The following is a 15,496-nucleotide window of genomic DNA, read 5'->3' as shown; positions in this document are numbered from 1 at the left end:
AACAGAGCAGATCATGCCACAATGACCCAAATTTTATGAAACTGTCATCTTTGCTAATTCAGGCATTAAAACATTCAGCATAGTATGGTACCTTTGTCTTCAATAACGTACTTAAAATTTGGTATATTATCTCTTTGTTTCATTTTATGTATATTGTATTTAACTACTGTTATTATCAAATTCAGAGCCTACTGATTATGTACTGACCACATATTTATTGACTATTCATCATTTATGAGCTATGAGGCTGTGGGGTAGTCTATAGTTAATGCCTATGCTCATTACACCGAAGGCCCACGTCCTCTTTCACTATTTTCCTGGAATATTGCAAAAACTGTTGTAAAACTAAACACATTCATTTGCTATGTGTTACAGCTCTAAGACTGCTCAATGTAAGTCACCGGTGAAGGTCTGGGTTACAATATTGACCTTCAGTAACCCATGCTTATGAGGGGCGACTAACGAAATCAGGTGGTGAAGCTCACTTACTTGGTTGACATATGTCACTCATGGATCACTCACTCACTCCCTCATGTACTTTATATTACCTGTTTCAGCTGGATGTCTGTTCCTTGCTTCCACTTGACTTCCTTTACCTTGTACCTGGAATCGGAGTAAATGCCTGGCTCCGTGTACCCAGACTGCTCAAGGTAAGCCATAGTTAGGTCCACAAGCTAATGGTAAGCTCCTATGTTCAGATTGCTCAATACAAGCATCTGGGTTCATAGGCTGAACGTAAGCAGTATCTGGGTCCACAAGGTAAGCAGTATCTGGGTCCACAAGCTCAAAGTAAGAAGTATCTGGGTCCACAAGCTCAAATTAAGAAGTATCTGGGTCCACAAACTCAAAGTAAGAAGTATCTGGGTCCACAAGCTAATGGTAAGCTCATATGTTCAGATTGCCCAATGGCAAGCATCTGGGTTCATAGGCTCAAGGTAAGAAGTATCTGGGTCCACAAGCTCAAAGTAAGCAGTGTTTGGGTTCATAGGCTCAAAGTAAGAAATATCTGGGTCCACAAGCTCAACGTAACCAGTGTCTGGGTTCATAGGCTCAAAGTAAGAAATATCTGGGTCCACAAGCTCAAAGTAAGCAGTGTCTGGGTTCAAAGGCTTAAAGTAAGCAGTATCTGGGTCCACAAACTCACAAGTAAGCAATATCTGGGTCCATAAGCTCAAAGTAAGCAGTATCTGGGTTCCTGATTTTAGATATTTACTGTACATAATTATTAATACTTTTTTAAATGAAGTGCTATCTTTGTTTGGTGAGTTGTGTATGTTGTTCCAGGTGCAGACATTTTGGGAGTTCTATGAGCGATGCGACCAAGCTGCCAACTCGTCTGCCCATGCAATCAGGTAACAACAATACCCACATGGACATTAGACATGCTTAAAATGTTTATGAAAACTGTGTATAAAACAGTTTAATGTGCTTTTAGTTGCAAGTGATTTCTTTTTCATTTCAAAGCAGTTTTTCATTTATGCGAGTATTAACTGCCTGTTAATGCCAACGATCAATAAATCAATTGCTCATGCGTTCAAAGGATTAAGTATCTTTTTTTCAATATTAATTTTTCAGTAACAAATGAAATCTGAAAAATATGTTACATTAACCAGATCATGTGGACAGAGTTTTGTGCAAACTGAAACACTGCTTCACTGATGAAGAAGACAATCTTGTCAACCCTCACAAATTCAGTCTCTACATCCTGCTGAAAGATCTTGCTGAAACTGGAGATAGAGATATGGTCCCCAGTTCTGGGGAGAACGAATTGATGAAACAGAAATTGCTTTGTTTTCACTTAGTCAGTGACAGTTTTGACTTGTGTAATGGATGCCCAAGGTGTATTGTACAGCTGTGCTCATATTTTTCATGGAGATGTTGTTTGAGGCTGTGGATCTTCTGTTTATTGATCAGACGATACATCTTGCACAGCTTGATAGATGGTGGTGTTTCATGTCAGCTCGGGGAACTTTGTAGGGTTTAAACAATCAATTCTTTACTTCATTGGAGAGACTATATCTCTCTGAAACTGAAAGGTGTTGTTCTCAGTGATGTATGTGTGATCTGGGAGGAGGCTTGGATAAATCTTCTGTGAAGATGCACATGTTAGAATTGCTTTCAGAAACTAGTGCTTGTTGAGAGAGATGAACAGGATCATCCAAGGCTTGCTGACTTAGTTGACATGTATCATCGTATCGAATACACAGATTGTTTCTTTATTTGTTGTCTGTTTAACGCTGCACTCAGAAATATTCCAACTTCTTAGAGGTGTTCTGTAAATTATTGAGTCTGGTCCAGACAATCCGCTGATCAACATCATGAGAATAGGCCCTAGCAATTGGGATATTATGAAGTGTCAATCAAGTCAGGGAGCCTGACCACATGATCTCATTAGCATCCTCTTACTATAGGTTGCTGAAGACCATTTCTAACTGGGACTGCTTACTTGGTTGGCACAGTCATGTCATTGTTTCCCAGTTGGGTGGATAAATGCTCATGCTGTTGATCACTGGATTTCCTTGTCCACACTTGATTATTTACATATAACTGGAATATTGCTGAGTGCAGAGCAAAACTAACCTCACTCACCGCTGAATGTTGATCTTAGTAGTAGATTGGTGCTCATAATGTCAATCACTGGATTTTCTGGTCCAGACACGATATGAAGCCTTTAACAGCAAAATGGGTGAACTGAAACATTTTGTGTCCAAGTCTATCAAATCAACCCTTGAGTTGTTAGGGGGTTTGTTGAAATATCAGGATAAAAGTTGTTTTCAAATATCTTACAAGTTGTTTTACAAAACGTCTTGGTTCACAGTGAATATATAAACATTGCATTTGTGGCGAATTGTTCATTTGTATCTTTTTAACATAAAAGTCGTTCAACTCTGATATCAGTGAATGCAATGGTCCTTTTTGCACAAAGTGACCTATGTACCATTGTAGCTCCAGATGTTTTGGTGTGGGTAGTCTGTGTATGACCTCCATGATCACTAACCAAAGTGACCCGTGAAGGTCCGGGGTAGAATAGGCCTTCAGCAACCCACTATGCTTGTCATAGGAGGTGACTCATAGGATCAGGTAGTCAGACTCACTGACTTGGTTGACACATGTCATCGGTGACATCAGTGATTGATGCTCCTGCTGTTGATCACTGGATTGTCTGGTCCAGGCTCAACGCCATATAGCTGGAATATTGATGAGTACATTGTAAAACTAATCTCTCTCACTAACAGAAGTGTTGATATTTTTACTTCAGGATCATCAAGACGATGACTTACATGTTGTTTCTGATCCACATCGAGACATGCGGCTACTATGCTGTGTCTGTGTACCAGGGCATCAACTCCAACCAGTGGGTTTACAATGGAACTGGCAATGCGTGAGTTAACAATATCAGTCTGTTTTGTGTTGACAGTCTTCTTGTGGGGATTTAAGGTTAAATGGTTCCCAGCACCATTTTGCATTTTCCTAACCCCCAAAATGTTCCCAAATATTCAGTTATCTGTCATGTCATGCTGAGATCTGCTTTTTAAAGTCTTGGTGGTATGTTTTGTGGGTTTTTTTGGCAATCTGCTGCGCAGAGTTGTGTGCCTTATGAGAAACAGAATCTTATGAGAAGAGATCCTCTTGTAAGACATTATAAATGTCCATTTTAAAATACTACAACAGTTTTAACCATATTTTTCAATAAAATATTGCAAAACAAAAAAGTCATTTTTGTCTTATGAGACCACCCTTACAGGGTCTCTTTGCCCTATAATAAATATAACATGATTCTATTGACCGATATGTTACGCTGACTGACATTAATTCCTACTTACCACATGTTTAAATGTTTTGTTGGAAACTTGTAGACTACTAATATATTGAGCTTCTTTCTGTTGATCAGCTACATCCGTTGCTTCTATCTGGCCACAAAGACTGCTACCTCCATCGGCAACAACCCCAAGCCCACGAACCAACTGGAGTATCTCTTCATGACACTCTACTGGCTGTCAGGGGTCTTTGTGTTCGCTCTTCTTATTGGTCAGGTAAGTCATGTGACTTGGACAGTAGTTTGTATTGATGTTTCACATTGGCTAATGGGTCATGTGACTTGACAGTATTTTTGTTGATGTTTCTCATTGGTACTTCTAAGGAAAAGATGAATTCCTGAGTGAAAATGAAACATTTCCTCTATGGGAAAAAAAGCCTGATCCCCATATCACCTTGAACTAATGTTCAGTTGTGTAATATAACTAACAGAAATTTCTCTTGAAGTCATCCATTGTCTGGTCAAGACTAGATTAAACACAGGTTGTGAACGTTATTCTGGGATAGTTTTAACTGAATAATTAAACTTCTGCTCTATTTATTGCAATAGTTCTAGAAGGTGCTTTATAAAATTCAGTCCCCTTTGCCTTTATTCACACAGTTAGCATATCCTCACTAGGACTGACTCTCATTTTTTGCATTACTGGGGTCTCTCAACTTCAGATCCGAGATATTGTGGAGGCGGCAGGGCAGGTGAAGTCCAACTATCGTAAGAGGATGGACCAGACAATCCGCTACATGGAGTCCATCAACATCCCCAAGGAAATGCAGGAGCGAGTCCGTCAGTGGTTCCTCTACAACTGGGAGCAGCACAAGACTATAGGTGACATGTCCACAAGGACTATGAACAGTTTGGCTGTGTATAGTTGGAGTTATGCTACCAGGACATCATTAAATACTGGATTGTGATTAGTTAAAGTCATTCATAGGTATATAATCACGCTGTATACCTCTGCTTTTTCCTCGCAGTAATATTGTTTTAAATCTTAATATGGTTATGTTAGAATGGGGATAAACATACTGTTTTGGGAAATCAGAGGTACACAGCGAAATTATGATAACTCTAATCTTGACATGAAACCGAATGAATAGCACTGATTGCTGTTGTGTGATAACACATACTTCGGCTGAACAGATGTCATTATTTCAGAATGTGTCGATGTGATAGGCTAGTGTTATTGCATCACAAATACAGCACTGGCAAACAAGGATAAGTTGGACCAGAGTAGAAAAATGCATTTATGTGAAGTAGGTGGTACATGGCAGTGAACAAACCTAGTTGGTGTGTGAAAGGGAGAGCAGATGTAGGCTAGTGGACATGTAGTGCATGATGAAATTTATTCCATGCATAACTGCACTTGGCTTGTTTGTTAGGCTCTCACATGGTCGTTGTAGAAACTACACTTGACTGCGGACAAGCTGGTCCCCTTTTGCTTACAATGGCAAGCACCAGTAAGCACCAATGGGATTCAATCGTACGTGCTAATATGGGTCACTTGTCAGGTCGGTGCTCAACTTATCCTTGTTCACCAGTAGGAGTTAAGAGAGGATTGCAGCATAGATAGTGGTCCTACATTAAAACAGTTCAGTGACTTTAGGCACTACAGTGTCATCTCCACTGAGTGTTGATGTTTCCAGATGAACGGTTACTGCTGGAGACTCTGCCAAGGAAGCTGCAGACAGACCTGGCCATCAACGTCCACTTCAACACTCTCAGCAAGGTGCAGCTGTTCCAGGACTGTGACAAAAACCTCCTGTATGACCTTGTCCTCAAACTCAAACCCAGCCTGTTTCTGCCCCAGGACTACATCTGTTACAAGGTTTGGGCAATAATTTATACAGACTTCAACAAATAGTAACATAGAGTGATCTGCTAGAAGAAACAATGGTCACCTTGTAAGTTTTACATTTCAAGTACCGATTATCACCTTAGATAAGCTGTTCTCATAGAGCCAACCTCCTAACTTGTTTTAATGCCATAAAAGGCGACTATGCTTGTTTGTAAGAGGTGACTATGCTTGTTTGTAAGAGGCGACTAACGGGATCAGGTGGCCAGGCTAGCTGACTTGGTTGTCACATGTCATCAGTTCCCAATTGCGCATCCTGTTGATCACTGGATTGTCTGGTCCAGACTCGATTATTTACAGACCACTGCCATATAGCTGGAATATTGTAGAGTGCAGCGTAAAACTAAAGTCACTCACTCACTCACTCACTCACTTATATTCAGAGTCAAAATGTTTTGTACATAAACCAGTCCCCCACGATGGGGGTCCTTATTGCAGGAAACAAGACAAGCAGCAGTTAGTGTCTTGAATGTAAAATAAAAAATAAAGTTTGGTGAGAATAGTATATAATAAATATATTGCAGCCCTTAGTACAAACAAAAAACACACTTTTCAAAATGTCGCATTACTTATTCAACAGTCACTAAAGATGCTCTAGGTCTGTTATATCACTATGTATATGATACCACACATAGGCTCTGAAAATGGTTTAGTAAATGAATATGTGATGCACCTGGATGGATTTCATGCATGTTATATGTACAGGTGTATAATTAAATCAGAATGTTGTCCAAACTGCAGTGTCATAATGGTGTCCATATTGTCTCCATGTTCTTTGTGTGCACTGACATTTATGAGGACTCTGTGATTTTTGTGGCTTCTTTGCAACCTGTATGAATTATTATACCCATGAAAATACGGATTCAAATTGGTTTTCAGTAACCCATGCTTGTCATGAAACTAACAGGATGAGGTAGTCTGGCTCACCGACTTGGAGGATGCATGTCATTGGGTTTCAGTAGTGTAGATTGATGCTTATGATGTTGATCACTGGGTTGTATGGTCCAGACTCAATTACTTACATACCTCAGTCGCATAGCTGGAATACTGTCAAGTGCAGCATTAAAATCAAAGGACAGAGAAATCGATGGATGTTAATCACCTTACTTGTTTGTGTTGCAGGGCGAGGTGGGAAAGGAGATGTACATCGTGAGTCACGGCCAGGTGGAGGTGGTGGGTGGGGAAGATGGAGAGACAGTACTGGCCACACTACATGAGGGCAGCGTCTTTGGGGAAATCAGGTACGTGGTGGATGGGGAAGATGGTACTGACCACTCTACACGAGGGCAGCGTCTTTAGGGAAATCAGGTATGTGGTGGGTGGGGAAGATGGAGAGATGGTACTGGCCACACTACACGAGGGAGGCATCTTTAGGGAAATCAGGTATGTGGTGGGTGGGGAAGATGGAACTGACCACACCACACGAGGACAGCGTGTTTAGGGAAATCAGGCACATGGTGGGTGGGGAAGATGGAGAGACGGTACTGGCCACACTACATGAGCAAAGCGTCTCTAGGGAAATCAGGTACGTGGTGGATGGGGAAGATGGCCACAGTACATGAGGGAAGCGTGTTTAGGGAAATCAGGTACCTGGTGGGTGGAGAAGATGGAGAGATGGTACTGACCACACTACACGAGGGCAGCGAAATCAGGTACGTGGTGAGTGGGAAAGATGAAGATACAGTACTGGCCACACTACATGAGGGCAGTGTCTTTAGGAAAATCAGGTATGTGGTGGGTTTTGAAGATGGTAGTGGGGAAATCAGGTACATGGTGTGTGGGGGAAGATGGAGAGACGGTACTGGCCACACTGCATGAGGGCAGCATCTTCGGGGAAATCAGGTACGTGGTGAGTGGGAAGGATGGAGAGACGGTACTGGCCACACTACATGAGGGCAGCATCTTTGAGGAAATTTTCCTTAAAACTAAAACGTTGTTTAACAACCTATCTATCAAATGTTGAAACAGTTCACTATTTGTTACGAGGGAGGAGTGCAGAGAAAGGGACAGCCTGGTGTGTGAGAAAGCATGGAGACAGCTTAGGTTAATGAATTAGTATAGTATAGTTTCTAAGCACTTGTGCATATGCTTCTCAAACAGATTTATCAACAACATGAAAACACAGTTTAGATGTTTAGATGGGGGTACATTATCATCAAGAGTCAATTTTAGTTTAGTCAACATTTAAAGTTTTACCTCAAAGAATATGTTCAACTTCTCTCAGGTTTTGAAAACAATTATATGCTGTCCGTAATCTGTTAATTGTTGGTAACATACTCAGGGCAGCTGTTTGACTGTCTTTAGCTTGCTGGCAATGTCAGGAGGTAACAGACGTACTGCTAATGTACGCAGCAAGGGCTACACCAACGTCTTCACGCTGTCCAAGGCCGACTTTGAGGAAGCCATGAGAGAATACCCTGAAGCCCAAAAGCTGCTCCGGAAGAGGGCAAAGTAAGAGTTTTTACTTCATCATGTCTGGACCCGTGAAGGTCCCGGGGTAGAATAGGCCTTCAGCAACCCATGCTTGCCATAAAAGGCGACTCAGCTTGTCGTAAGAGGCGACTAACGGGATCGGGTGGTCAGGCTCGCTGACTTGGTTGACACATGTCATCGGTTCCCAATTGCGCAGATCAATGCTCATGTTGTTGATCACTGGATTGTCTGGTCCAGACTCGATTATTTACAGACCGCCACCATATAGCTGTAATATTGCTGAGTGCGGCGTAAAACTAAACTCACTCACTCATCATGTCTGCTCTTGATAGAAAAAGGCTGATGTTGGAAATCCTCATCTGTCTCATGGGCATGTTCTGTACCATGCTGGTTGTCTGTATCCATGAACATGATCTTGATTGTACCCAGCTGATTTATTATTGTAAATGAACACCAACAGCCTTAATTTCCTGATGTAATGAACACTTTTTGACCATTGTGGTTTTCTCACAGGAAACTGTTGAAGGAGAACGCACGGCTTGAAAAGAAGAGTGCAAAAGTGGAGGTAGAGGAGATCATTAAGACGCCGTCTGAGACACCCAAGTTTGTCAAAACCGTCATCAAGGTCTGTTACTATGCTTCTTGAACCATAGAGCAATCAATGCAATATTACTTGTACCCTGTGATGGTCTTAAGATGAGGTAGATTTTCTGGAACTGTTAGTCATGGCCCTTGGGAAATCTGCAGTTGTGCTGCATCAGTATGAACCATTACATACTGAAGAATCACTGTATTGGATACATTGCATATTGACTTATTAAACATATAGTTTCTGTCTCACTGTAGTCACTGTCTGTACTGTAGTTGCAATGTCTCTGACATATAGCTGGAATATTTTTGAGTACAGCATAAAACTAAACTCACTCAGTCGCTATGCCTGTACCTATCTTACTGTGCCTGTACTGTTCATAGTATCTGTCTCTGGACTGTAGTGTAGTTAACGTCTCTATCACAGTTTCTGTCTCTCTACACCCAGGTGATGGACCCAGAGTCCAACTTGGTGAAGCATCTTGACCCATCCCTGAAGCTGTCGTCCAGCTTGAGGTCAGTCATCAGCAGGCCCAGCAGCAGGACGAGTTCAGGGCGATCCTCCAGGTCCTCATCCTCCCAGGGCAAGATCCCCGAGAGGAAGCTGAGCAAAAAGGGGCAAGCAGCCTTCATCTTTGGTTCTGAGGTAATGTCATCTGGGGAGCAGAAGCATACAGTATAAATGTTCCAGAGTTTGTGTCACTCTTCTCTGGAACACATGCAGCCATGTAACAAACATATGAAGGAGTAAATTAAAGAGTTGCTTGTTGGAAATAAAATGTCAGTTTTGAGTAACTGTTTCAAATCATTTTCAGTTCAAATCTTCGTTTGTCAGGAAATTTAACTCTCCCTGAGTACAGTATGTGTGTCAAAGACTGTTGCTATTCATGAAGTTCATGACAAATGACATATCAATCTATACTGAACAGCAAGTTAAATGCAACTGTGGGCCCTCTTGCATAAAATGATCTTAGTGCTATGATGATCGTAGACTTACGACTGTCATAGCCCTAAGAATGCTTTCTGCAAATGAGCCCTAGCTTTTTGTCAAGGTTTTAAATAGAAGTCAAAAACATGAATTCTTACTTTTATGAGATTTCTTTTGCTGGTCAGTGTGTGACAAATGTTTATACAAATCAAGAATGTCAAGATTTATTGTGGACAATCAGTTCCTTTCCTGATGATCCTTGGAGATCAATGTTAGAATTGATCATCAGTAATGCATCATATTGATATTCATGATGTTGGTCACTGGATTGTCTGGCCAAACTTTATTTACAGAATGCCATCTTGCAAATATTGATGAATGTGCGTTTGTGATCTTGGTCTTCAGTGAACTCTAATATGCTCTTTGTGCATTCCAATTTAAAAGATTAGTGGGTAAAAATAACATTCAGACATTGTTTACCAATGTTGGGGCCAATGTCTACCAACGTTGGCCCAACTCTAAATGCTATCAGGTTCATGCCGACGTGTAGAATATTTCATGAATGGGCGTGTCATGTCAAGGGAGGTAACTGTTGTGTGTGCTACAGGTCTCGCTGTCGGACATCCCTAACGATGCCCGTGTGGAGTATGACATGGAGGAGGAACAGATGCTGGTGGTGGAGAGAGTTGAGCAGGAGTTGACGCCGGAGTTGGTGCCTCAGCCGCCACAGAAGGAGACACCTGTGATCGAAGATAAACGTACACAGGTGTTGAAGGACGACCTGGACAAGACCAACAACAGCGTGGAGAGTCAAGATTCTGGTCAGTCATGTAACCTGAGCCATCATTACTTAACAAGGGATTAAATCTATATCAGGGCTCGATTTAAGAGATGTTAACCTAATTGCACCTGATGCAACCTAAGATAAAAACATGGTTGCACCAGTGTAATTCCAGTTGCACTACTTTTCCATTGTTACTATACTTCCTAATTAAAGTAATGTTGTTCTTGTTAATTATTTACTGTTTTATCTAAATCTTGATTGACAATGATACAGGAATCTTCACCTGCTGTTCATCAATAATGTTTGTCCTTATCTGCACTACTTTCATTAAAATTTCCAGACAAAAAGATTCATTGATTAGGCTAATATATTCTCTCAATCTCTTGCCATTGGCATATGTCAGTTCTGATTTAATTCCAAGTATTTCTGTAAGTTCATAGCTGAGAAATGTCTATAAATAGCAATATTTCGGGGCCATAGCTGTTCAAAGTTTAAAAGAAAAATGAACTGACATAATTAAGCTTATCATCTTAGATTTAATGTTGATTTAATTCTTAAAAATTGACTTGCACCCAGTGCAAGTTAGACAAATAATGAGGTTGCATTTTGTAATATTGGGTTGCACCAGTGCAAGTAGCAAATCACTACATTGAGCCCTGTATATTGTATCGAGAAATATTCTGTGAATCTTGAACTGGTTTGGATTGCATGACACTGAAAACGTAAGTCTAATTGAATTCTACTATTTTATCATGACATTCGTTATGTTGTCACGTGTCTTGCATCAATATTTTGATTGGATGATAGTTGTTACTTACAGAATTAACGATGATAGTGACCTCTCAAACTATTACGGAGCTTATGCATTGAATAAGCATGAAAATGTTTTGTACAGAGGGTGTAGTATTTTGTAGCTGAAGGTGATGTTGTGTAGTGTAATGCTGGACTGTTCATATTAATCACTGAATTGTCAGGTCCAGACTCTGGGTTGAAAATGGTCTTCAGTAACCCATTCTTGTTGTAAGGGGTGAATAAGAGGACGGTGTGGTCAGGCTTGCTGACCTGGTTGACACGTTATTGTATCCCAATTACACAGATAAATGTTCATGCTGATGATCACTGAATTGTCCGGTAGAAAAAAATGATTATTAACAGACTGCCACCATATAGCTGGAATATTGCAGGGGTTAAAAAATCCCATCACCCACCGCCCGGGACAAGTCAGTTTTCATTTCGGGCAATCAGATAATGGTATCTTACTTGTCCGTGGACTACTAGATAATTTCCACTTATGGTTTTGAACAACAAATAATCTTGGATTTCATTTCATATCTGCTCATACTGAAGATATTAAATTTTGCAATAATAATAAAGTAGAGCTAGTAGAGAGTGAAATTATCACTCTTTGATATATGGCCTTGTAAACATTAACATCAAGCATGATGTCATAAAATCAGGTGAAGTGGAAAATTAGTCAGGACAAGTAAGGCAACTTTCTTGACGTCACTTGCCATGTAGCAAGTGGCTTTTCAACATGTTTTTTAACACCTGTATTCCTGTTGTTAAACAACAAGCCAAGCAACAAAGATGCAAAGTACTGCAGCAGGATTTGTGATGTACCGTAATGTACTTTGATGTACTGTGTGTTTGTTACAGGTATCCCCAGCATGAAGCGCAGTGCCAGTCAGAGCACGGACAAGTCTCTCAGCAACCAGGACAGCAAGGACTCCTTCAACACAAGCGACCTGATGGACGTCATCAATGAGGAGAAGCAGAAGGGTGACAGTGGTGACAGCTCCACTGTGGATCCTCCCCCAGAGGCTCGGCAGAGTCCAAGTGGAGCCAGCTCTATGTCAGATGTTGGGGAAGCTGAGTGTCGGAGTGAGGGCTCACCGGTTGACTGGATAATGACAGAGGAAAAGCCTACAGAAAACGGAACTCGTCGAAAGGTGTCCTCAGAGAGCGGGGATGAGAAATCTGTCGTTACAGATGGAACACGGCGAAAGGTTTCCGCTGAGAGCAAGGAGAAGGTTGTCATGGAGGATGGTACACGTCGGAAAGTTTCAACAGGAAGTAGGCACGGAGCTCAGTCTCCCGAAGCCAATGGGGCCGAGTCTCCCCAATGTGTGACACCACGAAGGGGAGATAAGCCTGTGACTGAGGTAGAGAAACATGAGATTCCTTTGGAGAATAAAGTGACCTGTGCTGTGGAGATCCATCGAGAAAAGACACGGACACCCTCGTCAATATTCTCTCTTGAACACCAAGAACGCCCAGGATCTAATGCATTTTACCGACAGAACAGTAATGTGTCATATGAAACAGAATTATAAAACAAGTATCACTGTATATGACTGTAGAATGGGTAAACAAACACTAGTGACAATGCATCAGGGTTGGTGCAAGCTTCTTGTGGCCTTAAATGTGGCCTTGATGGATAAATATGGTTTGTGTCAACAATTGTGAAAAAGTTGGATCCGTGTATTAGTACAACTCCTTCAACCAAGTGTCTTGTGTGCTGAAGTTATATAGATATTAAGGATGTCTACTGGGCCTGCTTTCACAAAGCACTGAGGTGATCGTGAGTCACTAAGATAACCTAAGTGCAATGTTAACGAATGGGAGTTAAGGTTAACCATAGTAAATGTTGCCTTGTAAAAGGCTCCCCTGGTCCCTTCAGAATGTTAACTATTTATTTATTTATTTATTTATTTATTTATTTATTTATTTATTTATTTATTTATTTATTTATTTATTTATTTATTTATTTATTTATTTATTTATTTATTAGGATGTATTATTGTCATATATCATGCAGGGCATGAGAAGTTAAAAATAGCAAAATACATACGAAAGCAAAATACTAATACTAACTCCCACTCATACCCAGGCATACACTTATCAAAAGTAAACAAGTCATGAATTTTCATATACTAGATTTTCATCCATTAAGAATGCTTTTTCAGTATCTTACACTACCTATCATCTAATAGTAATTCTTTCTTAAAATGATGTAAAAGTTGGTGATATTTTCTTCAGTTTGCATTTATATATATATATATATGATATTTAGCAAGCAGCAGAATTAGGTCAAGAGTATCATCAGTTTGAATGTGGAAGAACAACAAAAAGGTGGGAGACGACCAGTCTTATACTGTACTTATGACATAAAGTCTATTATTCTCAGAAGTACTGATCTGTGAATGCTTGGGTTAGAATTGATCTTCAGTAACCCATGCTTGTCGTAAAGGCGACTAACAGGATCACATGGTCAGGCTCAAGGATTTGGTTGATATGTAATTATATCCTAGATCGATGCTTTTGTTGTTGATCACTGGACTGTCTGGTCCAGACACGATTATTTACTGACAGCACCATATTGCTGGAATATTGATAATTGTGGCGTAAAAGTGAACTCACTCACTCACTCCCTCACTCAGAAGCATTCTTTAGGTAGATACGGGTAAAGCAATCACCAATACCAGCAGACATCCTTAATAGAAACAATAGCAATTGTTAACAAATGTGTGTATGATCACCTTGACTGTAGGCAGGCAAATTATTCAGCTGAAGGGACGGACTATATTCAGGATAAGATAATCCTGAAACTAGCCACAATATGCAAAGACTTATCGTTTCTTCAAGGTCACAGTACATGATCTGGACCCTGGACCTGGAGGGTCATGCTGGAAATGAAGACAAAATGTTGCTGATGATCATGGTTGAAAGTGGCAGTGAAATGGCGAACCTGACATTGTTTATTCACTATGGAGACTGACATAGAATGAAACCGGGAAAAGTGAGTGAGGAAGAACACTTCCAATAATGTACCCTTCCTGTCTAAGTCAGTTTCATCAATACACTTAAATACACATCTCAGATGTATCTCAAAGGTGTTCAGGTGATGGCATACTGTTTGTACCATATGTCTTGGGATGAGTGTTGTCCATAGTTTGTAAGCAAGCCCTCTAAAGATAGCGCTTGTCCACAACTACTAACAAGTGATCCTCCATTGTGTCTCCTGAATCAATTCATGTAGATGCTTCTGCTTTTGAATGAGAGCATGTGACATTCTGGAAACATCTCATCATATCAGGGAAATCCCTCTTCAGGCTGCAAGTAGTCACGTGGGACTATACTCCCCTCATAATTAAAAGCTTTTTCTGTGCAAAGAAGTTACAGAATCAAGTGTGGCACTATGTGAGTAAGATTATTTCCTGTCTTCCACTGGACCTCTGAATGATAAGGTGTAGAAGAAACACCACTGGCCAGGTCTACATTGTGAAGCAAGTCAAACTTTAATCTGCAAGTAATCAATACAGGACTTGTGACTTTGTGAGAAAGGGATAGCTGTCACCTTGCGACTGTTCCTATTGATCCTGATAAAGCATGTGCTTCTTGTTGTGGCATGTAAATATTCAAGCCTGGACCAGACAGCCCACTGATGGATGATGTTAGCAACAATCCTCCCCATCAATCAAGTTGCTGAACACAAACTCATCACCTACGACCCCCTTAGTTTGCAGGGAGTAAAATTAAACAAGGAATCCGTTTGGGAGGCTGATACAGGAACTGAGGAAGTGTGGGTCTTGTGACTGTCTGATGACTTTAGTTTGATGAAATGGATATCCATAGACGTCAGGTTGGGGAAGAGAAACTTTCCACAGCCAAGGCACCTTTGCACATCTCAAGTGTCACTGTATGTGTACCGTTTCAGGTATTTTGCCAGATCCAAATGGGCTTGGTTCCTACAGGAAATGCCTATGTGTGATAAGACAGCCTTACAATCAACTAATGTAATATCATTGTCAGTTGCTGATAGAAATTCAAACCTCATGTTGACAAACAAGCTTAGGAAATATGCAAGACACAAACAAGCCCGAAACAAGGTTTGACAAAAGTTGATATTGTATACTTCAGTTTCAGTTGTAGAATGTTGAGACTGTCTTTGTCAGCATAATAATATTCATCACATTGTTTATCATATACACCAGGTTATTGTTGATAATAAAAACCTTCAGATTTATCTTCTTGCAGTTGATGCAGCCAGTCTGAACATTAAGCATGGTTCTGCTGAGGTGACGTTGTGCTGTTATTTTT

The 15,496-nt window shown here is 40.6% G+C and overlaps 1 protein-coding gene across 2 annotated transcripts in view; it reads left to right on the top strand.

Annotated features, from left to right (window-relative positions):
- LOC137257915 (cyclic nucleotide-gated channel beta-3-like) overlaps positions 1–13,176 on the top strand; it is a 161,699-nt gene extending 148,523 nt beyond the window's left edge. For both annotated transcript variants that reach the window (XM_067795422.1, XM_067795423.1), the window contains 12 exons: positions 558–650; positions 1,285–1,352; positions 3,260–3,382; positions 3,893–4,034; positions 4,480–4,639; positions 5,455–5,636; positions 6,786–6,904; positions 7,968–8,114; positions 8,610–8,721; positions 9,133–9,330; positions 10,220–10,433; positions 12,053–13,176. In XM_067795422.1, the coding sequence (XP_067651523.1) occupies positions 558–650; positions 1,285–1,352; positions 3,260–3,382; positions 3,893–4,034; positions 4,480–4,639; positions 5,455–5,636; positions 6,786–6,904; positions 7,968–8,114; positions 8,610–8,721; positions 9,133–9,330; positions 10,220–10,433; positions 12,053–12,729 (2,235 nt within the window). In that variant the 3' untranslated portion in view covers positions 12,730–13,176. The remainder of the gene's footprint in view (positions 1–557; positions 651–1,284; positions 1,353–3,259; positions 3,383–3,892; positions 4,035–4,479; positions 4,640–5,454; positions 5,637–6,785; positions 6,905–7,967; positions 8,115–8,609; positions 8,722–9,132; positions 9,331–10,219; positions 10,434–12,052) is intronic.
- Positions 13,177–15,496: the final 2,320 nt, after the last annotated feature.

The sequence above is a fragment of the Haliotis asinina genome, chromosome 12, assembly GCF_037392515.1.
Source record: "Haliotis asinina isolate JCU_RB_2024 chromosome 12, JCU_Hal_asi_v2, whole genome shotgun sequence".
Taxonomy (NCBI): Eukaryota; Metazoa; Mollusca; class Gastropoda; order Lepetellida; family Haliotidae; genus Haliotis; species Haliotis asinina.
This window is presented reverse-complemented; position numbering and strand designations above follow the sequence as displayed.